We start from the raw sequence: 26,535 nt of genomic DNA on the forward strand, positions 1-26,535 counted from the left end.
TTTCAAAATCTTTTTTTTAAAAAGTATGTATAGCAAATTTTTACTACACTTTTTTTTAACCTACCCCCCCCCCCCCAAAAAAAAAAAGTGCATCGGAATGTGGCAAAAAATGCACTGCACTGCAGATCTGCTGCAGATCTGGTCCGGACATGGTGTGAAAATCATCAGTGTAACATTAAATTGCATTATTATCTAATTAGAATAGATAGAAATACATACAAGGGAATTTATCAAAAATGGAGCAAACAAAATCTGGAACAGCTGTGCATGGCAACCAGCTTCTCTCTTTCATTTTCAAATCTTATTTGAACAAACTGGAGAGAAGCTGATTGGTTGCCATGGGCAACTGCTCCAGATTTTGTCTGCTCCAGTTTTTATTAATCTCCCCCATATTGTTTTTATAACAATTAGCCCAAAATGACAATACTTTTATATGGCATCAGAAGTACATCATTGTATGACATAACTCTAGGAATATCTTAATAGCTGGATCACTACATGTGGAAAGTTAGCAGGCAGGCTACTTTCAGCTAATTGCAGGGGTTTAGAGTTAAATATATGCTGTTTTATTTTGACAGGCTGAAGGAATAGAACACTCATATTCACAAACTTTACTTTTGGAACTGATCAACAACAAACCGCAAAATGTCTCTAAAGCTTTGAACTTTACATTCCCTCCTGATGTAGTAAGTGGCAGTGAAAAGGCATTTATCACTGTTGTTGGTAAGGATAACAGCATTAACATTTTTTAAACAGTATAGCAGTGATGCAGTAGTAACACACTATTCATTTGTCCATTCAAAGGAATTTTATTTTGCTAGCTGTATCTGTGTATCTTTTTTAATTGTGCAAAATACTTTTCCTCATGTTGTCCTTCGTCTTTAAAGAAGAACTCTGGGCTTATGAGATCTTAACACATGCAGTGGGGTTACCCCCAATACAGGTGAAACTCGAATAATTAGAATATCATGCAAAAGTAATTGCAGTAAGTACTGAGTACATATGCATGCTTGTACTTTTCAGAGGTCCGATATTGTTCTATGTACAATCCTTGTTTTATTGATTGCATGTAATAATCTACTTTTTTGAGGTTGTGGATTTGGGGTTCTTGGGGTTTTCATGAGCTGTAAGCCATAATCATCACAATTATGACAAATCACGGCTTGAATTATCTTGCTTTGCATGTCATGAGTCTATCTCATATATTAGTTTCACCTTTTAAGTTGCATTAGTGAAATAAATGAACTTTGCACGATATTTTAATTATTCGAGTTTCACCTGTATATTCCTGAGATGTACACAGCTCAGCCAGACAGAGCATCCAGGTTGGAAACATAACTCTGTTTGTTGGTTTGTTAATTTTTATATTTCAAAAACAGTTTCTACAAATCCCTTAACAAGTTAGCCTTTTCAATGGTCAAACAGATGATGGTCACTAAGTAGAAAGACCTAATTTCTACCTTTATTGTATTGAAAACTCAGAGGATTATTCACAAAGGAGCCGAAGGATCTAGCTGTAGCTTCTGCTCACTGCGGCTGCCTGAGCCCGAACAGCTGCTGTACGGGCTACTCACAATAGCCCGTACAGTAGCCGGCGGCAGGAGAATGGCTCAGCCGAGTGCATATGCTTCAGCTCGGCTGAGCTGTAGTCACAGCTGAAGTGGGGAGAACTGTCTGCCGAAGCAGACCGTTTTCCCTGCTAAAGACAACAACTGGGCAGAGCCAGCCGTGAAGTCACGGCAGGCTCCATCCAGTTGTTGTCATTCAATCACAGACCAGAGTGCTCAAATAACCTGAGGATGCTGGTCTGTCATTGAATGACAACAACTGGGCGGAGCCAGCTGTGACATCACGGCTGGCTCCATCCAGTTGTTGTCATTTAATGGCAGCTCAGTGTCCTCAAATAAACTGAGGACGCTGGTCTGTAATTGAATGACAACTGGGCGGAGCCAGCTGTGACATCACTGCTGGCTCCGCCCAGTTGTCATTTAATGACAGCCCAGTTTCCCCAAATAACCTGAGGATGCTGGTCTGTCATTGAATGACAACAACTGTGACCAGTTGTTTTGATTTGGCTGGGACCTGCGGGAAGACTCTGGCAGGGCTTGGGGCCTGGAATGGCATGGGGGGGGGGCACTCATCCCCCCCTTTCCTGCCCTGCCAGGCCTGTGCTCGGATTAAGCGTCTGGTTGGGAGTTTTGGGGGGTGGGGTTCCTCCTTAAAATGTCTACCTAAATTTCATACCTAAAGGGCCTGGTAGGACTTTGAGGGGAATCCTACACATTTTGTTTTCTTTTTAACTCGGGGTCCCTTCTAACTTTCCTATCAGACCTAAACGGTCTGGTAGGGATTGGGAGGGAGACCCCACACTGGTTTTTTTTGCTCCTTTTATTAACTTGTGTTTTGTTTTTTTAGTTTCAAAAAGTTTTTTATTTTTTTCAATAAAGTAGTGGTTGAACGATGCACTAGCACGAACATCGTGGGCGTGCATAAACAGTAATGTAGACATTGGTATTGCTATACAACAGTTGTATGGAAAATTATACATGGTATGTGATATAAATGTCTAGCAATCACCCATGTTCACATATGGAATGTTGGGGCCGGCTCTGGTGGGGCTCCCACCACAGCGGCCAGTAACAACCAGTATAGAAAAGGAACGAGAACAAAAGGAAGAACAGTGGGGGGGTGGGGTAGGGTAGAGAGGGGGAGGGGAAACGGTGGAAGATGTGACGCTCAGTCTAGCTCACCTTTGGGTCCGTCGTAAGGCAAGGAGAAGGTGTATTCATAGGGTTATTAGGCGTGTGTCAAAGGTTGGGGGTAGCAAATGCTGCACCCAAGGTTTCCATACTTTTTCGAACTTTGGCATTTGGTCAGTTAGTCAAGAGTTTCTCGTGGGAGAAGGTCCAGTGAACTCTATTTTTGGTGGCTTGGAAGGAGACTCTTGTGGTAAGCCATGAGCTAACAATAGTGTGTTTGGCGGCTGAAAGGACATGGAGCATTAATTTCAATTTAGAATATGGAATGTTCAAGGGTTTAATGTTGAGCAGGGCTGTTTGGGGAGTGGGGGGGACCGAAGTGCCTATAAGGGTGGAGATCAATCTAAAGATTTTAGACGAGAACGTTTGAGTGATGGGACACGTCCACCAGATGTGCATATACAGTATGTGCCACTGACAGGGCAACCACGGAAGCATTTGCCCTCGCAGCCCAACACAAAGTGCTGGGCCTGAGAGGGAGTTATATACCAACGCAGGAGTACTTTGTAGTTTGTCTCAAGCACCCTGGCGCTCGAGGAGCAAGAGTTGGTAGAGGTCCATATCTGGGACCAGGAGTCTGCAGAGAGTATGAGGTCCAGGTCTTTCTGCCAGCGGTCCATATAGGGGTGATGCGGCATTTGAGTGGGTTGTAGGGATCTGTAGAGTTGTGAGATAATTCCAGGAGAGTGGGGGTCGCGCTTGCAAATAGTCTCAAAAGGGGAAAAGGATAATAAATTCCTGTTTAAATTACTATTAGCGCTAATAAAGCTTTTAATTTGTAAGTAGCAAAATATTTCGGAGGTTGGGATTGAGTATCGAGTTTGAAGGCTTGGGAAGGGCATTATGCTATTGTTGTTGAATAGGGAGTAGAGGCGGGTGACACCTTTTTCTTTCCATTTATGAAAAGTGGTGGGAGAATCAAATGCTGGGGGGAAGACAGGGTGGTGCAAGAAGGAGAGCATGGGTAGGTGAGAGAAAGTCGCTTGAATATTTAGAGGCATCCCATATGAGAAGCGAGTGGCGTGTTATGGTGTTAGAGATATCTTTCCTATCCTTAGGTTGCATCCATAGGAGGTTATCGATTGTGTATGGGTCACAGTCTATAGCTTCAATCGAGACCCATAGTGGTACCTTTACATTTGCATGGTACTTAGTGATAGTCGCCAATTGCGCCGCGTTGTAGTATTTCTGGGGTTGTGGTACACCCAGACCACCCGAACGTCTAGTTTGATACATAGAGTTCGCTGGGATCCTTGGTTTCTTGTGTGACCAGATAAAGGCGGAAAGCTGTCTCTGGATAGCTCTAAGTTGATGCGGGGGTATAGGAGCGGGTAAGACCCAAAAGGAATAAAGAAGTTTTGGTAATAGGATCATCTTGACCGCAGCGATTCTACCCAACCATGAGAAAGGGTATTTATGCCAGATTTTGAGTAGGTTTTTTAGTCTGGTGAATAAAGAGGAGTATAGGGAGGAATGGGAAGGGGTCAGGTGAACACCCAGATATTTCATATTTCAAACTACCAGTTACCATTGGAACTAGTAGTTTGATTTTAGCAATTCAGTTGTGTGTGAGGACAGCGTTACGTTAAGGGCTTTGGATTTTGAAGTGTTTAGGTGTAATCCGGAAAATTGGCAGAAGGAGTCTAAGAGGCGTAAAGTGTTATGAAGAGAGATGTGGGGATTAGAAAGAAAGAGCAGTATGTCGTCAGCAAAGAGACATCATTTATGATGGTGTCCTGCGAGTGTTATTCCTGTAATATCTGGATGATTTCTAATTAACTGTGCAAGGGGTTCTAAATCCAATGCATATAGCAGTGGCGAGAGGGGGCAGCCCTGTCTGGTACCTCTAAGGATGGGAAAGGGAGCAGATCTGTGGCCAGCGTACTTCACCGATGCCGTAGGATTAGAGTATAAAGCCGTGATCCAAGAACAAAAATTTTGACCCAAAGCCCCATTTGTTGAGAATGTAGAGCAGATATTGCCACGAGAGGGAATCAAATGCCTTTTGCATGTCCAGAGATAGTAACATAAATGGAATGCCTCTTTGATTGGCTTTTTCAATAAGGCTCTGCGCACATTGTCTCCGGCTTGGCGCCGGGGGATGAAACCAACCTGGTCCTTATGAATAAGGGCAGGAATTATGGAATTGAGCCTTGTCGCCAGAATTTTGGCTAACTGTTTAACATCAATATTTTAGAGTGATATTGGTCTGAAGTTTGCCCAATGGGTTCCATCTGAGTCTGGCTTTGGAATCATGTAAATAGTGGCTGCGAGGGATTCTGTTCTGAATTTGGATCCATCACGCACATCGTTAAAGGCCGCCGTCAGTAGAGGCGCTAGCAGTTCTGAGAATTTCTTATAATAAGAGGCGGAGAAACCATCAGGGCCAGGCCTCTTATGTAATTTAAGGGATTTTATAGCTGCCAGTACCTCTAGGTTAGTTATTGGGGCAAGTAAAGATGCAAGGATGGGTTCTAGCACTTCAGGAGTGGAGTTATAAGGCTTAGATAAATGTTTAGAGAACTCTTGGACAATTTTATGAGGGTTGCTAGATAGGGAGTTATCTGTTAGACGGAGGGGTTTTTGGTGCAGATCGATTTTGCGCAGTCTTCTAGCAAGAAGGGCGGATTGTTTGTTGCTTTGGAGGTAGAATTTGTGCTGGGTCCTACGGAGGCTTTTATCAGCGAGGCTGGCAAGTACGAGATTAAGGTCTCTCCTAGACTTTTCTGCTAGGGATTTGTTTAGGGGAGTTGGATGTAAACTAAACAATCTAGATGCATCGTTGAATTTGGTTTCGAGGTCCAGTAGGAGGGCCATTCTCTGTTTTTTGGTGATAGTTGCTATTTTGATACACGTGCCTCGCAGGACCGGTTTGTATGCTTCCCAAAGTGTGGTAGGAGAGACATCTGGGGTCCTATTATGTAAGATATAATCTTGTAGGGCATTTTCAATAGCTATTTGGGTGTTATTGTCAGTGAGGAGGGAATCTGAATGATTCCAGGAGCGATCAACATGCTGAGAGCAGAGTGAGGACAGTGAGAGGGTCTTTCCGTGATGGTCAGTCCAAGAGAACGGGATAATGTTAGAGTCGACCACTGTATGAAGGGTGGAATGTGAAACAAAATGTGATCGATCCTGGGAAATGAACCATCAAGACTAGGGTGCATTATTATGTTGGAATCTCCGCACATCAGGAGTGTTCCACGTTGGTGGGTACTAATGGTTGAAAGAAGGTGTTTGAAAAAGGGGAGTTGTCTGGAGTTAGGGGCATACTAAGTTACTATAGTCACTTCTTGATCGCATAGGGTGCCTATTAAGATAAGATAGCGGCCGGACGGTCAGGGATTTCCTTGATGCATTGGAACTGCATAGAGTTTTGAAATCCTATCATGACTCCTCGGTGTTTGGACATGTCATTAGCCATAAACACCTGGGAGTAATGGGGATGAAAGTATTTCAGGTGGGAGGAGCGGGAAAAATGTGACTCCTGGAGGCAGAGAATGTCAAATTTAGAGGAGTGGAACTGGCGAAATGCGGTATATCTTTTAAGGGGGGAGTTGAAGTCTTTGACATTTAGTGACAATATTTTAATGTCAGGTGACATGTTCAGGGTGGGTGGAGTGGTGCTGTGTAGGATGTGTAGGATAGATACCGATCTGTGAGTGGACCTCCTCTCCTCCTCCCCACATGACGCTTGTGGGGAGGAGGAGAGGAGGCGAGGAGGGGGAGAGACATGATAACAGAGAAAAAAAAGACAACGAGTTAGTAAACAATAAGTTGAATACAAGTGTAAGAGACTCACCGTCTTCCGTCCCGGAATCACGATACGGGACCGCGCATGCGCACAATGGGCCAGATCCATCTGTGGGCAGAAGTAAAACCCCCAGCTGGGAACTAATCTGGGATGGGGCTAAAGGAGGGGCACAGTGACCACCTTCCCGGCATCTCTGGGGAAGAGCAAGTGATAAACATAAATAGTTGGCATAAGAACGGTTAAACCAAAGGTAACATATATAAGAAGTTTCCAGCCATTGGGAGCCCAGTGACGTGGGCATCCGGTATGAGTCAGAAGAGGAGGAGGGAACAGGTGGAATTCTGGGCCTACAAAGGGCCTCCTCTGATTAACATCGGGATAAGGTGCTCACAACATCTGGAAATGTAACTCACTCATTTAGCATACAAAACAGCAACAAGTTAACGTTTGCCTATGCTGCAGCAAAAAACAATCGTGAACAGTAATGAGGAGCATAAAACGCGCTAACACTTAGATAATTAAAATCACGCTCCAGGGTTTCGTACGTAGCAGAGCAGCTACCTCGCTGCGATCTATTGAAAGTCATCCCTTAAGCCAAGCTTTTGTAAAAAAAAAAAAAAAATCACGCTCCATCAACTTGTCAAACCTAGTGACTAACGACACAGGCAGGTAGCTGTAAGAAACCTATATTGAATGGAAGGGAACAACCTAGAACGGGACTGGCCTGAGCTATTGCGTGAGCATTGTGAAACAGAGATATTAGGGGCAGTCACACTAGGCCAGGGGCCGGTATAACGTGTCATGCAAATGACACAATGGTGGCCTTTTAGAGTCCTAGTTCAGAACATATTGAACGAAGGAAAGTTATCCCGCTACACCTGTCATCCGGCAGAGTCCGAATCCGATACCCCTGAGGTGTGGCGTTTTCGGTGCTGATGAGGCGAGCGTGGGAGTGAGGATGCCTTCGGAGTCTGCACACGTGGGCTTCGCTGATCTTGTGGTGAAGAGCGATATGAATGGGAGTCATCCATGAGGAGGCTTACAGTAGTTCCCCGAGCAGTCTCAAGGCGTCCGCCAGAGTGGAGGCCTGATGTTGGCAGTCTCTATAGGTGAAAAGAAGGCGAAAGGGGAAGCCCCATCTGTAGGCTATAACGTGGTGTTGTAGGTGTTGGAGGGCAGGTTTCAATTCCTTATTCTTGGAGATAGTAGGGGGAGTGAGGTCTGCAAACACTTGGTAGTTGTGGTCTTGAAAGGAGAGGTTCCCTTTTTTTCTGGATTCTTGTAGTATAGATTCTTTGGTGTTGCCTAACTCACGGTCGTGCGTGCAGGGCCACAATTGCGTCGTCCATTTTGGTTTCAAGCTCGGCTGCTCTGTGGACCTAGGTCACTGATCTCCTTTGTCAGCTTTTCAGTGATCTGCTTAGATGTGCTGTGTAATGCTCTCTGTAGCATGCGATCAATTTTCTGAAGAAGCACTTTGTGACCTGATCCATCTCTGGTAGGGGAAAGAGAATTGGCCCTGCTGCCTGTGTCTTCTGCCTCTGAGTGTGGGAAATGTGGGGAGGAGGCTCTCAGAGCAGTGCTGGAGCGGCTGGGAGTCGGCGCCATCTTGGCTGCAGAAGCCAACAGGTTGTCTTTGATATGGCTGTGCGGGCGGGGCGTTACCTGCGCTGGCGGTATGCGGTACCGTTCGGATGGCGGTTCGGTAGCGGTCTTTTAATCCCCGAGATGCCCGCGAGGTCCGGAGCGGCTCTAAGACATGTCAGCCATCGAGCGCGCTGGGCAGGCACCAACTTGTGTTTTTTTTATTCTACTCGCTACCGCGTAGGTAACGAACAGAACAGCCGAGCTGAACACAGCGCACTTTTTTTCGGCTCTGTAATTCACTCGGCTGCCTTTGGCAGCTTAGTGCATAACCCCCTTTTACTCCAAATTATAGTATGATTACCCAGGACACAATATAACTTTCTGCAAAAATAAGTTGCTGCATCCAAGATCTTTACATATCCATCCTGAAAAAGGGATTATCATAGATGTATATATAAAGTGATGCTGCTAGAAACACCTGTTCTCAAAAGTTAGCTTTTTAATTGTTTTTTTTTTTTATGGACCATCATTTTTTTCATGGACCATCATTTTGACCTGCATGATGTCAGTGCCCTTCCTCATTTGTTTTCCAGATTTGTTTTAAACTAACTTTCAACTAACTTTCAAGTATGGCTATTCCCAGGAGCAATGCTTTATATATAATGCTATGATGGTCCATTTTACAAGAATTATATTGAAAAGTTAGTATATGTTGTGAGCTGCTGATTAAATATCTCCTGCCTCATAACATTGTCACATGCATTAATAATGATGTATGTTTTATAGCCATATTTTAATTCTGCCTTGTTGATAACATCTCTTTTTTTAATAGGTGATACTCTAGGACCTTCAACCAGCAGTCTGCAGTCACTAATTCAACTTCCTTATGGTTGTGGTGAACAGAACATGATAAGATTTGCCCCTAACATTTTTATAATGGAATATCTAACAAATACAAGGCAGATCAATGGCATTGCTCCAAAATTGATTTCATATATGAAAGAAGGTAAGACACACTATGTACAATTGGACAACTTTAAAAAAAAAAAAACAGTTGAAAGATAATGTGGCTGATTTGAGAACTGAGGATGTTCACACAATAAAATGTGTGAAGATTCACTTCAACTATTCAATCATGTTAAAAGCAAATCCATGTTTGCTTATTTCATCTGCACATGACTGGATAATTGAAATTAATATTTGCACAACTTATTGTGTAAACATTCTCAACTTTAGTAAATCAATTTAAATGTATCTTGGCAAGCAACTATTATGAGCAAATAAAAAAGTTGAGGAGTAACTTACACACAGGGGTTTAGTTATAAAAAAATATGCCGATACATTTGTCCTGCGAAACTGCATGTACATTTGTATAAATATTTATTACCTATTCTATTTCCTATTTTCCTCAGCTCCAACTAGTGGCCATAATTTGTTCTTTTCCTGCATTACATTTGTCGAGAAAAGAAAATATACTGATAACATTCGTTTTCATTCCATTTCCAAAGAACAGTTTTGTAAATGCAGTTTGCAGGACGAATGGCTCTGCAATTGTTTTATATATAAACCCCTGAGCATGTTGTTTGACCTAAATTAACTTTAATTCTGAATTTGTACAAATGTCTTCTTCATTTCTTTATTTTAGCTCAATAAATACGTTTTGGCCATTCGGTCTACCTATACCACCACAATGTAAGCTAGCTATAGACAGGCAGATGTAAGTCTAAGAATGATGGGTAGGGCCCTGCTGCTGTTAAATTAATTGTCTGAAGTAGCACACTCACAATTGAAACTATTCTTCCATCTTCTCATTGAATATTTGGAAAGGCAGGCAGATCATAGGAAGCTTATCTGACAAGATATAACACCTGCGTCAGGTTTTATCAGTGCTTCTTACTTTGTCTATCACCTCCAACAGCTTCCTTTAAACACGCCATTCCTCCATTTTGATCTTTGGAAGAACAGAGAAATATGGGCAAATCTGCCCAAGGATGTGAAGATGACATGCAGCTGCAAATCATACTCTCACATTCATATACTAAAATGATTTGAACTAGAATAGGCAGGACCTAATTATAAACATGGGAAAGGCCTGATACCAGTTAAACATGTAGTATAAAATCAGAGACCTTACTTATATATAGTAAAACCTCATATAAAAAAAAAAAAACAGTGATTGAAGAATTTGGATCATACAAAATAGGACTTTAGCTAGTCACATACATAAGATAACAGCCACCAAATCTGGCCCTTTAGATAATTCAACTGGAATAAAGCACTATTTACTAATTATCTTGTTCTAGTCTGCATCATCCATGGTTCAAATTATTTGTTTGATTTCATATGCCATATAAACTACCCTCTTAGGCATTTGTTGTGTTTCATAAACAAGGGGCTTGTGTTACCCTGTAAATAATGCTAAATTGTGCAGAACAAATGGGAGTGATTTTATTTCAGATTGCTGACTAATTTAGTAAAGATGTCTTTATTACCGTGAGAATTACACACTTGCTCATATCAAATTGAAAACAAATAACGATTTTTTTTTTTGTCTCATAGATCGACAATAATTATTAAAAGTTTAAAGTACGTTGAATTTAAATGTGGCAATAGGAGTAGCATACTTTTTTAGGGGAACAGAAGGATTAGGAGACATCTGTAAGTCCCCTTCACACCATGACGCTTTCATAGCGCATTTTGTTGCGCACTGAAACGCATACACATGAAAATCCGATGTTTTCCTATGGGCTCCGTTCATGCAAATGCGCTGAATCACACGTCCAAATACGCCTGTCGCTTGAAATACTCCCTGAGCTGCTTTTGTGGCGCTGATCAGCTTGTTTTGCTCCATAGACTTTAATGGTAACGCGCTGATTTTGTACGCATTTTAAGTGTATTTTTGCAGCTGAGCCTGCTTACGACTGGACAATTGAAACAAGCCCCCCAAAAAATCAGCGCTAACGTATGCACGGAAAACATGTGTAAAATGCACTGAAACACGCATAAAAAAACTCGCTAAAACGCGCTTGAAAAAGTAGCGTAAGACGTGCTGAAACGCTGTCACCATTGTGTGAATAGGGCCTTAGTCATCAGAGTTGTGTACCTTTTCTAAGGAGACCCTGTGTTCTTTTGTTGGATTTACCTTTCCAGGTGCTGCTTTCTCTTACCTTGTGGTACTGGCTATGGCTGTCTTATGGCAAAAAGAGGTTTCTCTTCTTCATTAGATACAGACAAGTGATCTGAAGAATTCTTGGGAGTCTATTTATAAAGTGGAAGAAAGTGATAATGTTTCCCTTTCTAGATGCTCTTTCATTGTTTGGTTGCCACGTAACTATTTAAGTATCTCTTTAGATACTTTTAACTGATAGGATTCACTGTTTGACCTGCAGCATTTTAACCCAATTCTGTTTTTTTCTTTAGACCACTGCAAATTATCAGGATGTGTATAAATCAGAAAAAAACACAGTGATTTTATTGCAGATCACTTCTGTTTGCTGAAATTAGATTAGTCAACATCTGCCAAATGCAACATTCCTTAACTTCACATTTATGTGGTTATGAATAATGTGAATGTAGCTGGGAAATATCTGTTAATGTGTGGCAACTGGGCCAACTCTGAGACATGACTGTTACCAGGGTGCACCAAGGTTATATAGACAGTTCCCTTGATTTTTTTTGGTGCTGGTATGTCTAAGAATATTATATTATTACTCTTTCTAGTGATACAAAGAGGATTGTCAGGAAATGTATTTCAGGATTACTAAAGAGACCTGCTGGATCAAAAATGTTAAGCTTCCTCCTCTGATCCCATTCAAGCCAAGAGCCATTTTGATCCAGTGCCTACCAATTACAGGATAATTAAGAATGCTAGGTATCCAGTTAAAACAAGGTCCTGTATTTGCATAGCCTATTTAGGGATATAATATTTTTCTAATTTCTTTTTTTGTGTTTTTGTAATTTTGTAGCAAGCAGAGAACTTTAGTCAGTTGTTTGTGTGTTCTTGTCTCGTGTACTGTAAGCACAGAGTGTACTGTAATTTTGTGTGTTGAGTTTGCTTTAGCAGAGGGTGCTAGATATATCATTCTATGTTAAGGATGTTTGTTACCTAGCCAACCACTAGGCTTGAGGGGTACATGGTCTCCCCTTTTGGGCTTTTGTCAACAAAGATCTCTCCCCTTGGGAGAAACCTTTAAAGATGCTGGTTGCCATGGATGTGCTACTTAGATCTATAGGAAGCAAACTTCAGTTGTCCCCCACAATGGTGGTAGTGAGTGACCGACTGAAAACCTTTCCATGCTGTCTTGCCTTGAATACTAAGATTGAGATACCACTAGAACCTCACTTGTCAAGGAGCCATAGTCTACGGTTAAGTGTCCAGCCATCATACTCCTATGAGAGAGGGACCTAAAAAAGTTTTACAAAGATGCCCTAACTAAAACTACAAAAAACTTAACTAAAGTGACTGGTGACTAGGGATGCGGTTTTTCGGTATCGAGTAGAAGTACCAATATATTTTTTCAGTACTCGCCGATACCGAATACCGATACTGGACGTCCCATTAAGGAAGCTGGGCAGTGCATAAATACTCACCACCCAGCTTCCCGATCAGCAGGGAAGCTGTCTCCATGCTCCCTCATCACCAGGTGACGAGGAAGCATGGAGCCGGCTTTCTGGCCAATCAAGAAGCTGGGCGCCGTCTAATGATGCGTTGCCTGGCTTCCTGATTGGTTGGAAAGCCAGCTCCATGCTCCCTCGTCACCAGGTTGAAAAATACATTTTTCAACCAATAAATTCAAATTCCCAAACAAGTATATATTTTCTGAAAGCTGCCATTTTTTTAAGTCATACTATATTTGTGCAAATATTAATCAAATCGATATTTTTAGAAAAAAGAAAACACTGAATTGAATGAATTTCAGTGCACACAAAGACAAATTTAATATCCTTCACCAGGTGATGAGGGAGCATGAAGCCGGCTTTCTGGCCAATCAGAAAGCCAGGAGGCATGTAATGGCACGCTGCCCGTCTTCCTGATTGGCCGTCTCCATGGATAAAGCTTCCCGGCCAATCATCGTTGCCCGGCTTCCTGACACTGTAAGCTTAAGTATCAGGCTAGGCATCGGCATTGGCACCGATACTAATATCAGTATCGGTGCATCCCTACTGGTGACCATCCTTTTGCACATCCTGAAACAATCCCTTCCTGACATGAATGTGCCTGACACCTTATTGTCAAGTAAGTGGGCTTAGAATATTTGCATTGTAGCTATTGATTAGCTGAAGATCAAGGTTAATCCCCATCTATTGCATCTCATTACTAAAAAGTACTACACCTATACCAACCAATTTGGTAAACTTTGTTAGATAAACGACAACCGAAATGTGGTTGCTATGTTAAGCAGAGTCACTTTCCTTCATCTCAAAATGTTTATGTTGCCCATTTTAAGCAGTTAGATATACACTTCATTTGAATCCCACCCTGAAAAAGTACTGTTTCAATCAGAACAACAGTTGTGACTAACAGAGAACGGTTACTGTAGGGTAACATTGCCTATTGAACAGGAAGTATACTATATTACTACGTCACCACATATGTCTCCCTTTTCTGAAGTGCTTTAGAGCTTCCCAGTTTCAAGTTTCCTGTTGCCTAAAAAGCAACCTTAAAAATAAAGTGTTTATTGCTTTTACTAGAAATCAGTCTCTGCATCTAACTCACTGAAGACATTTCCTCTCCGTCACTGGCTCCTGAACAGATAAGTTATTGGTAGATTGCTTTACAGAGTAATAACCTCCGCACTGCAAATTTAATGAAATTTACATTGCTATAACCAGGGCCGCCATCAGGGGGGTACGGCCGATACTCACTGTGACAGGCGAGGAGGTGGAGGTGGCCGGGCCCCCGCAGCACACTCCAGATCCTCACCTGGGGTGCTCCGTGCGGGCCTCAGGTGTCCCCCTGTATCCAATGCACATTAGATTTTTAAAGATGGTCGCCGCAAGTAGCCAGTTTAAACCTGGCAAGTGCCGAGATCACATTTAATATATTGCCGAACTGGCAATATATTAAATGAAAATCATTCCTTGGTGGTCCAGTGGAGAATCAGTATGATCCGCATCTCTTGCTGATGAAAACCATACTGATCGCTCCCTTGTGGTGCCTCTGCTCACAGGCAGGGAGCGATTAGTATGGTCTGCATCAGCCAAGATGCAGATCACACAGATCCACCACTGGGCCACCTGGATATGCCCTCAGTGCCCCACTGGAAGTGGTTCTGTTTTAAACAGTCGGCAATTGCTGTTTAAATACAAGCGATCCAGTGTCTGTACAGGCGCTGGATCGCTTGCCCCTTCCTCCTCCGCGGCCACCGGTGTCACCGTCAGCTTCCCGGGCTCACCTGTCCCTCGTGTGAGCCCGGGACTGGCGTGGAGTGTCTCCCGTGACAGATCGGAGGAGAGATCCGCTGTTTCTAGCTGTGGATCTCTCCTCTGGACCCGGAAGTGATGTGCATTACATCACTTCTGGTGTCACTGTGCACATTCTCCGTCTCCTAGAGCCAGAGGAAGAAGCTGATGAAGCAGATCTCTGCTTCATCAGCTTCTTTGGGGTCCCTAGGTGACATTAGGGGTCTGAAAGACCCGTGATGTCTCCATAAAGAGGACCTATCACATTATATTTGCTATTACATAGGGGGCTTGTTAGCCTCTGATGTGATAGCAATAAAGCTGAGTGTAAAACATTTTTTTGTAAAAATTGAAGTAACATCAAAACAATTAAAAATTCAAGACTTCTTTTTCAATACAGTGCAGGGCAGGTGTCCCATTTACAGATGGAACTCTCTGCCCATGAACAGCTTGTTTAATAGAGAAGTGTATGCAAACACAAAGCCAAGCAGGTAACAGGGTTTTTCCCCTTTAAAGGTAACCCATCATAATGGTGGAGGAAGGAACCAGTAGGGCGCACCGAAGCAGTCCTGAAACGAAGGAGCCTTGTATCATTCTACCTCTATAAGACAAAAAATTATCTTACTGTTTTATGATAGGAACAAAACTACTTCCATCTAAAAACTGACCCTGCTTACCCTGCAATCTGGCATGTTTGTTCAAACATCTTATGAACTAATATACATTTTCAGAAGTGTTTTATTGTGTGAAAATAAACTTGCTGTAGACTAAAAAAAAAAGAGCATGACGCAAGCAATTTTTGAGCACTGATATCATGTGGAGTTGCATAATGTTCACATTTGGTGGATGGTAACCTATTATTTCCACTCAAGCATCATGTTCTAACACCTCATAAACGTTTCACTGTTTGCAGTTTTGATCCTCCTAAAACCTGACTATACCCAGCAATTAACTTTTTTCAGGATACCAGAGAGAACTTGTCTATCAAAGAGGAGATGGATCTTTTAGTGCATTTGGAAATGATGACCCTTCTGGAAGCACATGGTAAGTTAGTTGTTAATTAACTAATCTGTTACATATGGTACATCAGAATGATCTTCGAACATATGTGATGAAAAACATCATACAGATAAAAATATTTTGATGGTTGATCTACTGCTTTTGACCACTTCAGTAATTCAGAAAGGTCCTCTTTTTAGATTATTGGTCCAACACAACAACATATCTTTATAACTGAACAATTAGACCCCAATGCAAATGTCATTTCCAGTTTTCATTGCCAAAAAATAATGGTGTGCCAAATAGATGTGACTCCTTATTTGTTTTCTTTCCTTTAAATGTAGATATCAAGGAATAGCAGAAACATTGTGTTTTGTATCTTCTAGCTGGTGATATTTAGTTGTGAAGATCACCTTTACAAGTTATAGGACAGCCTTTATTTTCTCCCCCCCAAAAATATATAATACAACATAATCTGCGCCTCTTAAAGGTCTGCAGTCGTAATGCTCACGCTCTCCATCCTTAGTATGTTTTATTGCCAATTGACATTAAAAGACAGCTGTATGTATCTGAATTACACCAATAAATGTATGATAACAGGCACTATGCTATTTATCGTGTTTTCCAACTCTATTGGTGTGTTATCTGCTAAATAGACTATAAATAGCCCTAGTTTTGTGGCAACATATTGCATTCTCTCTGGTTCTTACAGGGAATAATTACAATAACCTATGAAGATGTAATTTTTACTTACACTCCAGCTACACATTTGGTAGCCTTCCTTTCTCACTTAGGACATTTGTGTCAATACTAGAAGGGAGTGGCTGCCATGTTGCTCTTACTTTGGATTGCCTGTTCACTATGCAATTATAAGGACAATCGGTTACACCTATACTTTTATTGGAAATAATACAGCCAATTAATACCTTTATGCATTTATCCCTGTTGGAAAATAAACAGTTGATGGATAATATGCACAATTACTAGTTTATATTGTTGCTTTGAATACGCCTTTATTCATTCAACATATGAGACTATATAAATTCTTAGGGAAAATATTCTTTATACAGACAGTTCAGTTTGCTCATGAAACTGTATCATACAAAGTTGGGGAATGTTTAGTCTCTTCCTCACAACCCAATTTATGTCACCATTATTATTAAGAATGAAGGATTTGTATTTGTATAATGTTAATGGTGGAATAAAAATGTAAACTTTGCAAAGCGTGCATATTAGTTTCAAATGTTGTATAGATATATATACGGTAGATATCGATCAATATTTATGAGGGTTGTGCACTCAATGTGGTATCTTGAGTATTCTCTGTGAAAAGTTACTTCTTTTTTTTCTTTTTAAGGTTATCAGCATTTGTCCTAAGATGCTTTTTAAAAGCTCGTCAGTTTATATTAGTTGATCCTGCAGTACTGCATGATACTCTGACATGGCTTCTCAATTATCAGAAAAAAAATGGAGAATTTTGGGAACCTGGAAGAGTAATAAACACCCAACTTCAAGGAGGTCATTATAGTCCTGTTACTTTAACTGCATATATAATGGCAGCGCTGATTGAATACCCTGGACTCCTGGTAAGAGACCAATTTCTATATAACCATTGAATTTGAAAACTGTTCCATTTAGAAATATTTCTACCTCACTTTATTGCCACCAAAAAAGTTATCAGCCAACATTTGTTGTACATGGAGCTCCAAACATAAATGTGGGCAGCAGTGCAAGATATAGGCCAAAAATTGTCATTAGCAACTGGTCATATGACTTATATGATTCCCTTAAAAAGCTTTTCTGCCTGTGCTATTCATAAAATCATACCCTAAAGGTGCCCACACACCTTACAATTTATCTGCAGATTTTCTGTGGTCAGATGGAAAAAGTTCAACAGATTGGCCCAGGTGGAGATTACTCCATCCACACGTTTAAGTGGAGATGGAGGAATCTGTTGCACCTTTTCCATCTGACCAGTGGCGTCACAAGGGGGGTGCGGGGGTGCGGCCCGCACCTGGGTGACACCATTGGAGGGGTGACACCAAAATGACTCACAGTCATTTTGGTGTCACCCCCCTCTGAAAAGTCAGGCGCTCGGTCATGGACCGAACGCCCGACAGTATCAGGAGAGAGGAGGGGACACGGCGGCATACCTTATCCCACCGGGTGACTGTCCCCTCCTCTCTCTGCCGGCGTCCATCACCAGGCATCAGAAAACTGCCGCACGTGCGCGATGACGTCATCGCGCACGCGCGTTTGGGCAGTGACGTCTCGGCGGGGTGACACTTGGTTGCCGCTCCGGGTGTCACCCAGCCTTGGGACACCCCTGCATCTGACCACAGAAAATCTGCAGAAAAATTGTAAGGTGTGTGTGCAGCTTAACAAGACAAATTCGCAAAACCAGGTAGGACTAGGCAACAGGAACAATAAAGCAGCTTATCTTGCCTATGCTATTTGATTTGACCAGTATACTCAATTTACATATAGGATGTTTACTGTATTGTGAACTTCTGCCCTCTGACTGGTCATTCTGGTGGCCAGTTAGAAGTTGGCAGCCCACTTCCTATGTTAGAAAGGAGCTGGATGGCTGATTTATATTGGAAGAGAAGAAACTGTGCACTGGCTTCTTCTGCTAAGGTTAACGTATTGAAGCACCTTTTCTGCATAACAGCCAGTAGGAGCTCAGGCCATCTGGGAATAACTTGACATATAATGGACATCATAGTACTTCTGACAATATGGCAGCATAGCACCCATGCCTACATAATACCTTGGTCAACATGGTACATCTATTCCCATGACATTTATGGCATGGAAAACTACATATATTGTATTTCAGTATAAAATAGGCTTAGGCTGAGGAGGGGCTAATTATCAAGCAGAGTATAAAGTGAACCTGTGACTAAGCTATGGACATTTAGGGGGACCCTATCTCCAAATTATTTCTTTAAAACAAATATTATCATAAGATTATATGTGCGTTCAACATATTGTATGCATGTTATTTACCTGTAAAAGCCTCCCTTGTGTAGATATCCAAAAGAGCTAAGACTGCTGCTGGGTGCCACCATCTTGGAAATTATGTCAGCAGCAGACTCAGAGCTGTCATTCTAATGGCACCCTGTAGTACTCCCCTTCACTCTTGCCCCCACAGCTACATAAAAGAATATATAGGGAGGTGAGGGGAGGAGCGGAGATGCTAGGCCAGCACAGAGATTAATTAGAGACTCCTAGAAGAGTAGAGGCCTATGACATGCAAGAAGGGAGGGGAATGCTATGCGATTGATTCCTAATGGAGTAGTCAAACTTTCTAGCAAGTTCTAAGGCACATTGCAAGTGAATAAAAAAAAAAAGAAAAGATAAACATTGCAAGTAAGCATTCAAAATACCTGATTTCTCTGTGCTTTTGGCGTTAATTTGTTTAGTTAGTGATGTGGTCTCTTTAAATATTCACACATTTTTAACAAACTGTAAAGGAGCTTTGAAACAAATCCTAACTGAGCTTTGTAGTTGTGGGGTTTGTAGTGTACATATGAGGAAGCACTGGACCTTGTCAGTGGTGGCTAGAAGTGTGGAAGTGTGGCAGCTCCAGTCTTTCACATGGTTCCCATCAGATGTGAGGTAAATGATAAAAGTAGATTAGGAGTGCCATGTGTGAGTAAGACATCTTCACAACTCCATCCAAAATCAATACCTGACCCTTATCCAAGATACCAGTCTTGTATTGATTTTAAGGGGGAACCCAACACAAAAACACATACAATATAGTGAGATTTCATATCAGAACCACCCCCTTTTAAATCAGAATCCCCCTTTCACAATAGAGCCCCCCTTTATATCAGGAGTCCCCTCTTTTCACACAAGTCATCCCCTCTGACAATAGGAGACTCCTATTTTATATTTAAAGTGACACTAAACTCAGGAGTTAAACCTTAAAGGAGAACTATGGTGTTAAGGCTTTTCCCCATAGTTCTCCTTAGGGTAATGGGAGGACACAAACTAGCGTCCTCCCGTCACCCTAGGCTCAGTATACCGTGAGCTGCTGCTCGCGGTATACTGAGATGCCGCAGCTGAAGCGGATCCCGATAATTGTGCCGGGATCTGCCCAGCTGCGTGACTGACAGCTGGCTCTGCCTATCTAGAGGCAAAGCCAGCTGTACCCGCCCCCTCCCCCGTCCGTTCCTGAAGTGACAACAGATTAGTTGCTGGGAGAACAACAAACTGTTTCTCTGCAAGGCACTTCATACTAGTTTATTCACCCAAAATGTTTGCATCAGTAAGACTTGTATGTCCGTTGATGTTATTCCGAGAGCAGCAAAAACAAAGTTCTGATCTTCCCACCTGACATCCACCAAGCTTAAACTTTGACCCCAGTTCTTCTTCAGATTGATTGTCGGGAGATCCTGTCTCTCTTTTGTTGAATCAATGTCCTTCTTAAATAAGAGTAAATATGTTATGATGATACAACACATCCATTAGTCCAGGCACTGCATTATCAGTATGAGGTACAGTATACTTGCCTACTGTCTAAATCACTTGGTGGCTGCAGGTTGCAAAGGGACACACAAAGAAGGAATAAACTAGTAAAGGTTCAGAAGAGAACCCTATGCCAGTTAACTGAGCAAATAAATTGTTGTTACTTTGTTCCCATCACATATTTTTAGGCTGATTCATAAACCTGTATAAAAGGTGGGTCTATGTTTTTCTGGAGAAATTTCAAAATCTGGACTGAATTATGCACTATGCAGAAAAATGCACTCTTAGGAAATACCACTGTATGTAGCAGTTATGAATCTCATAAATGACCTTAATAGCCTTAGTGTTCATTGTGACTAGAAAACCTTCCAGTGACTGATACTGGGGATTCCTTTACTTAAGACCATCGAAATGTAGTGAAATCATCTGCTTCATACCATGAAGGAAAGGTCATAATAGCATAATTTACATGTGATTTTCTCCACTGATGCAATGTTATAATAGTTTCAACAGAGAAACGACATTTAAATTGAAAACATTGCCTATAAAAATGGTGACTTGGAAAATAAGTTTGCTTTGTAATGTCTTGTCTGAGTAGTGTTGAGAGGACTTTCCCATTGCTGTAGATAAATCGTGCCTTTTGGAGACATTACAAAAACAATACAAATGCACACCGACTGATCATAATGCTGGAAAATAACAATAAAATGTACCTACTACAGCATCATAAAAAAGCTCAGTGATTCAGAAGACTTTTTAATGTTTCCCAGTAACATTCATCACAATTAGAAAGTGTTCTAAGTAACTCAAGTATTTTATCCAGGTTTAGATAAAAATGTGGTATGCTATGACATCAATAAGCAGTACGTGTGTGTGTTTGTGTTGGGGGGGTTGTCAGGGTTTTAGTAATAAAAACTATTTTTGCAATTACGGCTACTGGAAATAACTGAACATTGTTGAAACATGTTACGTCTATAACTCTAGAACAGGTAGCCTTTATATATCATGGGATATTAAAAAGTTTATTTTAAATAGACAGAACTACCACTGTTATAGGTTATATAACATTTATCTACACAAAAACATATTCATATGTGATCATCTTAAAACAGGGCAGATAAGAAACTCTTCACGCAACTGATGTCCTAGATCATGTACTGTGCACCTATCAAAAAAATATAGAACTGCCATTGCTGATAGGGTTGTCATACCTGTCTATGCTCCAATGTCTTGTTAGTCATTGGCTCAGAGCAACAATGTGCATATAAGGTGTCTGACATTAGATATGTGCATGTATGTTCAATGTCTGTGGCAAAGCAAGAAGTAATTAAGGATCAGGATGGCAGCATTGGATCGTGCACCTTAAAAAACAAGACAGTTGTAGTAACTTCCATATTTCTATTCTATTTGGTGCCTTCTAAGTACATGCTTAACCCTATCACAGCTGGGAACTACCTCTCCTTTTGTACCTCACATGGCCAGTCCATTTGTACATGCACACTAGAGACTTAAATTAGAAACTTTTTCAAAGACATCCTCCAAACCATATATTTCTGAAAGCACAGGACCTATAGAATTAAAACATTGTTCAGTTTATTCTTAATGTCCTACAATATTTGCACAAATGTTTTTAAAGGGATATTTTGTATAAAAAAAATTATTGTAATGCAAAACAGTAAATAAGTGACTTACGCTAAAAACCTTTACAACGAGACATATTTAGTGTAAAATGTACAGTGAATGTAAAAGTAAAATGATGACCCTAACATTATTCCTAAGTGCCCCTTCTCACCTCGGCAGGTGTGTTACCGGAGGCGAACACCTCATGCACATAAAAGTGTGTTATGCTGAGCATTAACATGTTTTGTGGTAGGCAGGTTGTACATTGTAAATGGGCTGCTAGCACATCTCAGTGCACCAAAAGCTGAACGTGACTAACTTTTCCTAATGCAGCACACTGCACAGTAGTGCATTACAAATCAGGTCTGTTGCCTTAGTGCATTGGGTGCCATTCTAAATAATTTCCACTGCAAGACACTAACACATGCATGCTGCAGTAAAGCACATTACTACAATGCAAAAGTGCCAAGCTAATCTAAGGGCTCATTCATACTTGCATTGTATAATGAAACATTTTAATGTGTTGAGGTGTGGTATGTTAATGAATGAATGGACTGGTGATGCACCTTAATGAATGGGCTGGCTACCCTGCTGAGCTGGCTAGCTGTGTGGGCCACACATCCAGGCAGGATGAGACACGTTTCAGATGACTATCTTCTCTAGTAAGAAAACAGAAAAGCCTAAAGTAATATCAATAATTGACTAACAATTAATAAAATATATGCTGGGGCACTGTAAGAATTATATAATTTATTTGGGGTGTCACCAACTCACTTCTGAACTGGTGATAATGGGTTTTTTCATTTGTGGGATTTTAGGCAGCCATCTTCTTTAGGAAATAAACCAGAGAATCCAAAACTAAATCTTAATAACTGACTGACTAAAGATGAAAAGACTATATCCTGTGGCACAGCTAGAATAGTACAATGTATTTGGTAGTCACTCATTCACTTCAGAACTGATAACGCCTGCATTTTTACAAATATTTATACATATTTAGACCTCTAATGGTTTAGCCAGATCAGTCAAAGTGACAATAATAATAATAATATTAGATTGCCAGTGGAAAACCACACAAGATCTCCCAGCTTAAGGGCTGGACCGTGTCTTCTACTTTTTGGCATCTTCAGTTTTAGTTTTTGACTGGGCCTGAGTGAGAAGCAATTTCTCTAGATTTGTAGTCAAGAAGATACTCTTGTAACTAGGGAAGCTCAAGATAAGGGAAAACAATTTGTCAGAGAGCAGGGTGAAAATAGTAGCTGTCAAATAATGATTTTTGAGAATTGGCAGCATTCTGGGCACTGGTGTATGCAAATTTAGCCATTGCAAGTTAAGAGGTCCAGGTATCTTGCATGATAGAGGAGAAGTATCTTAGGTGTTGTAACAAAGTTTGGTTTGCCTTTTTGGTCTTCTTGTTAGTTTGAGGGTGGTAGCTGGGGGACAGGGAGGACTGGATCTTTAGCCTCTTAAACAACTCCTGCTGTAACAACTTCTGAGTAAGATGGATTCTTCTATCAGACACAACATCATCTGGGAAGTCTCACCACTTCCACTAATAAAAACATCAGCTCTACCTGAATGAGCCATTGTTGATTCACCACCACAAAGTTTGAATTGTATCCAGAAAGTGGGAGCTCTATGATAGTCCATTGCAAGCATGCTGCAAGGGCAAGTTGGTATAGGCAAGGACCAGAGCAACCCATATGGCCTGCCACTGGTACTCTTTACAGGAGCACAAGCGGCACAAGATGAGAAGATTGCTACACAATTCTTTAATGGCCACTGGGATCTTCAGGGACAAAAAATTGTCCTCATGCAAAGTAAACCATTGGAGTGGTGGAGGCCTGAATTGGGATAAGCTTGGTAAGTCCTGGACATATCTCTGCTCTGGGACGAGCACTGCAAAAGATCCTGAACTGGCTGCCATCTTCCAACAACCAGTCTGCAAGAGATACCTTGGGCTCAGGTGTGGCAAGTGGAGCTGAGGCAGAAATGTTAAGAAAAGGGGTAGTCAGGTCCGGGCAGAGGTTGTGGACAGTTAAGTGAGTAAGCAAATCAATCAGGAAGTATGATAGCTATTTTGCACAAAGCATAGCTGACCATAAGACAGAGCACTATTCACCTAAATGGCTGGAGCTTAAATACCCATGTTTCATAGAACTCTGGAAGTCCTGGCAGTGAATCTGGGAGTACCATTGGAAGTCCAGGCAGGGATTTTGCAAGTACCATTGGGAGTTTTGGCAGGGATTCTGGATGTCCTGGCAGGGATTTTGAGTGTAGGAGTTCTGGAAGTCCTGAGAGGCATTCTGTGAGTACTGCAAGTTAAAGTTAAGTACTATAAGTTAAAAGAGATTTGAGCCAGGTGAAGTAACTGTATTCCCAAATACTGTAGAGTAGTGGTTGAGGTTTGTAAGAAATGCCTGCATATTGCTTTTGTATTTGTTTTATATATATATCTATATATATATCTATATATATATATAAGGGGGCGTAACTAGAAATCCCAAGGCCCCATAGCAAAATTTTGTAAGGTCCCCCCTCCACAACAAAACTCCCTGCCCCCATTTTAATCGAAATGCGCTGATCAGCATATTTTTTAACTGAGTTTCAGCGCTGACTAAAAACAGCCAAAAATGATCTTTCAAAAATAGTGCGGAAACCACAGTGAAACGCTTCCGCCCTGGTGTGAATGGCGCCTGAATGAGGCCTAACACTTTACTTTAATACTGCCACACCAATGAGAGGCTGAGGAAAGGGGGATTATAAAAAATGAAGGAACGCTAAACTGTAAATAAGCGATTTATGTTATAAATGGTTTTTGCGCTGTGTTTGTGTTGTGATAAAATGATACAGGCGTATATTTCATTAGAACACAAGGTATCACAATGCACGGCAATGTGCCACAAAGCTTTGTCATGCGCTGCCACAGTTAAATGAATGTTTTTTTACAAAAGAAAAAAAATCATGCACCGCAATGCATTCTAACAACGCGCTGCAGCGCATTTGCCTGGCGTTCACCACAATATGGTGCACGTGTATGTTAACGTGCATATTAACAGCCTCAACGCTCAATGAATGGGAAGCTCTCAGTACAGAGGCTTCCCATTCATTCACAAACTGCTGATAGTAAGATATTTACTATCAAGCAGATTCTCAATGCGGAGGAGCCTCTGTACTGAGTGCTTCACCCCATTGAGAAACTCATGAATGAACAGGAAGCGATGTAAATCACAGACTGTTCATTCATAAATGGGGACACGTAGTACTAGGTGTCCCCAGTTATTTACAAACACTGACGATCACTCCGGTGTTTGTGCTGCACATGGAGGATCGGTAAATATCAGTGATACTTACCGCTCCTCTGCTCGGCCACGCACACAGCCGCTGTCATCCTGAAACTGACAAGAGGACAGCGGCTCCGCTCTCCTCCCCGCCTGCTGCTCAAGCTGCTGCTCTGCCGTCCATTTTTTTTCCGGATACCCGTTGCCTCAGCCTATACAAGCGGAGGAGAGCAGCGGGGATCCTGCCCCCCCCCCCCCCCCCCGCCGCCGGAAAAAAATGAAGGAACGCTAAACTGTAAATAAGCGATTTATGTTATAAATGTTTTTTGCGCTGTGTTGGTGTTTGTGTTGTGAGAAAATTATACAGGCGTATATTTAATTACAACACAAGGTATCACAACACGCGGCAATACGTCACAAAGCTTTGCCATGCGCTGCCACAGTTAAATTAATGTTTTTTTACAAAAGAAAAAAATCATGCACTGCGATACGTTCTAACAACGCACTGCAGCGCATGTGCCTGGCGTACACCACATTGTGGTGCACGTGTATATTATGTGTGTGTGTGTGGGGGTTGTGCTTTTTTTTTATTTACACACTTTTTCTGTAGCCTCAGCACTTAGTGAATGGGAAGCACTCTGTACAGAGGCTTCCCATTCATTCACAAACTGCTGATAGTAAGATATTTACTATCAAGCAGATTCTCAATAGGGAAAAGCCTCTGTACTGAGTGCTTCTCCCCATTGAGAAATTCATGAATGAACAGGTAAATCACCTCCTGTTCATTCATAACAGGGGACACATAGGGGTCTATTCACGAAGCAGCCGAAGGATCTAGCCGTAGCTTCGCCCGATCCTTCGGCTAGCTTCGGCCCCAGGACCCCTTCGGTTTAGTAGAACCGAAGGGCTGCTGTACGGGCTATTCACTATAGCCCGTACAGCTACCGAAGTCAGCCGAGCGGCTCAGTCGATCCGAAAGCATATGTTACAAGCTAACCAGGGACGCTGATCTCCAGACAGGCCAACTCTCCCAGACGCTCCGGGAGTCTCCCGCTCCCGGCCGCCCAGGAGAGAAACACTGCTTTTATTTATTTATTTTTATTCTCACATCGAGCCATTGGCTGTTGTCAGAATAAAAAAAAAAGGTTCACCATAGGAATGCATTGCTAGATTCCTATTGGCTATTTCAATTTGCAATAGCCTATAGCAAACTAGCTATTGCACCCGCCCACTGCTGCTGCCAATCAGTAGAGGGGACCTGCAGTTCTCCATCAGGTCCCCTCTAGTGATTGACAGCAGCAGAGGGCGGGTGCGATAGCTAGTTTGCTATTGCAAATTGAAATAGCCAATAGAAATCTAGCAATGCATTCCAATGGCGACATTTTTTTCTTTTTTTTTGACGGCAGCAGAACCGCCGGCCAATAGAAAACAGTTGGGCGGAGCTAGCTGTCACTGCTAGCTCCCCACAATAATTTTCTATTTCTTTTTTAAACATTTTTCACTATTTTTCTGTTCTGCTTGGTCCCGAGCCGAATGCCGCTCAGCGGCATTTGGCCATTCACTCACTGCTGTTCGGCATCTATAAGAAAACACAGCACAGCAGCGAGTAGCCTGCCGGAGGTTCGGCTTAGCCAATCCAGATGTTGGATAGGCTGAG

The 26,535-nt window shown here is 41.8% G+C and overlaps 1 protein-coding gene across 1 annotated transcript in view; it reads left to right on the forward strand.

Annotated features, from left to right (window-relative positions):
- CD109 (CD109 molecule) overlaps nucleotides 1-26,535 on the forward strand; it is a 125,255-nt gene that overhangs the window by 70,763 nt on the left and 27,957 nt on the right. The window contains exons 21-24 of the mRNA XM_018558905.1: nucleotides 579-723; nucleotides 8,933-9,106; nucleotides 15,465-15,546; nucleotides 16,859-17,087. Of these exons, the coding sequence (XP_018414407.1) occupies nucleotides 579-723; nucleotides 8,933-9,106; nucleotides 15,465-15,546; nucleotides 16,859-17,087 (630 nt within the window). The remainder of the gene's footprint in view (nucleotides 1-578; nucleotides 724-8,932; nucleotides 9,107-15,464; nucleotides 15,547-16,858; nucleotides 17,088-26,535) is intronic.

This window comes from Nanorana parkeri, unplaced genomic scaffold, assembly GCF_000935625.1.
Source record: "Nanorana parkeri isolate BGI_ZX_2015 unplaced genomic scaffold, ASM93562v1 scaffold368, whole genome shotgun sequence".
NCBI classification, from domain to species: Eukaryota; Metazoa; Chordata; class Amphibia; order Anura; family Dicroglossidae; genus Nanorana; species Nanorana parkeri.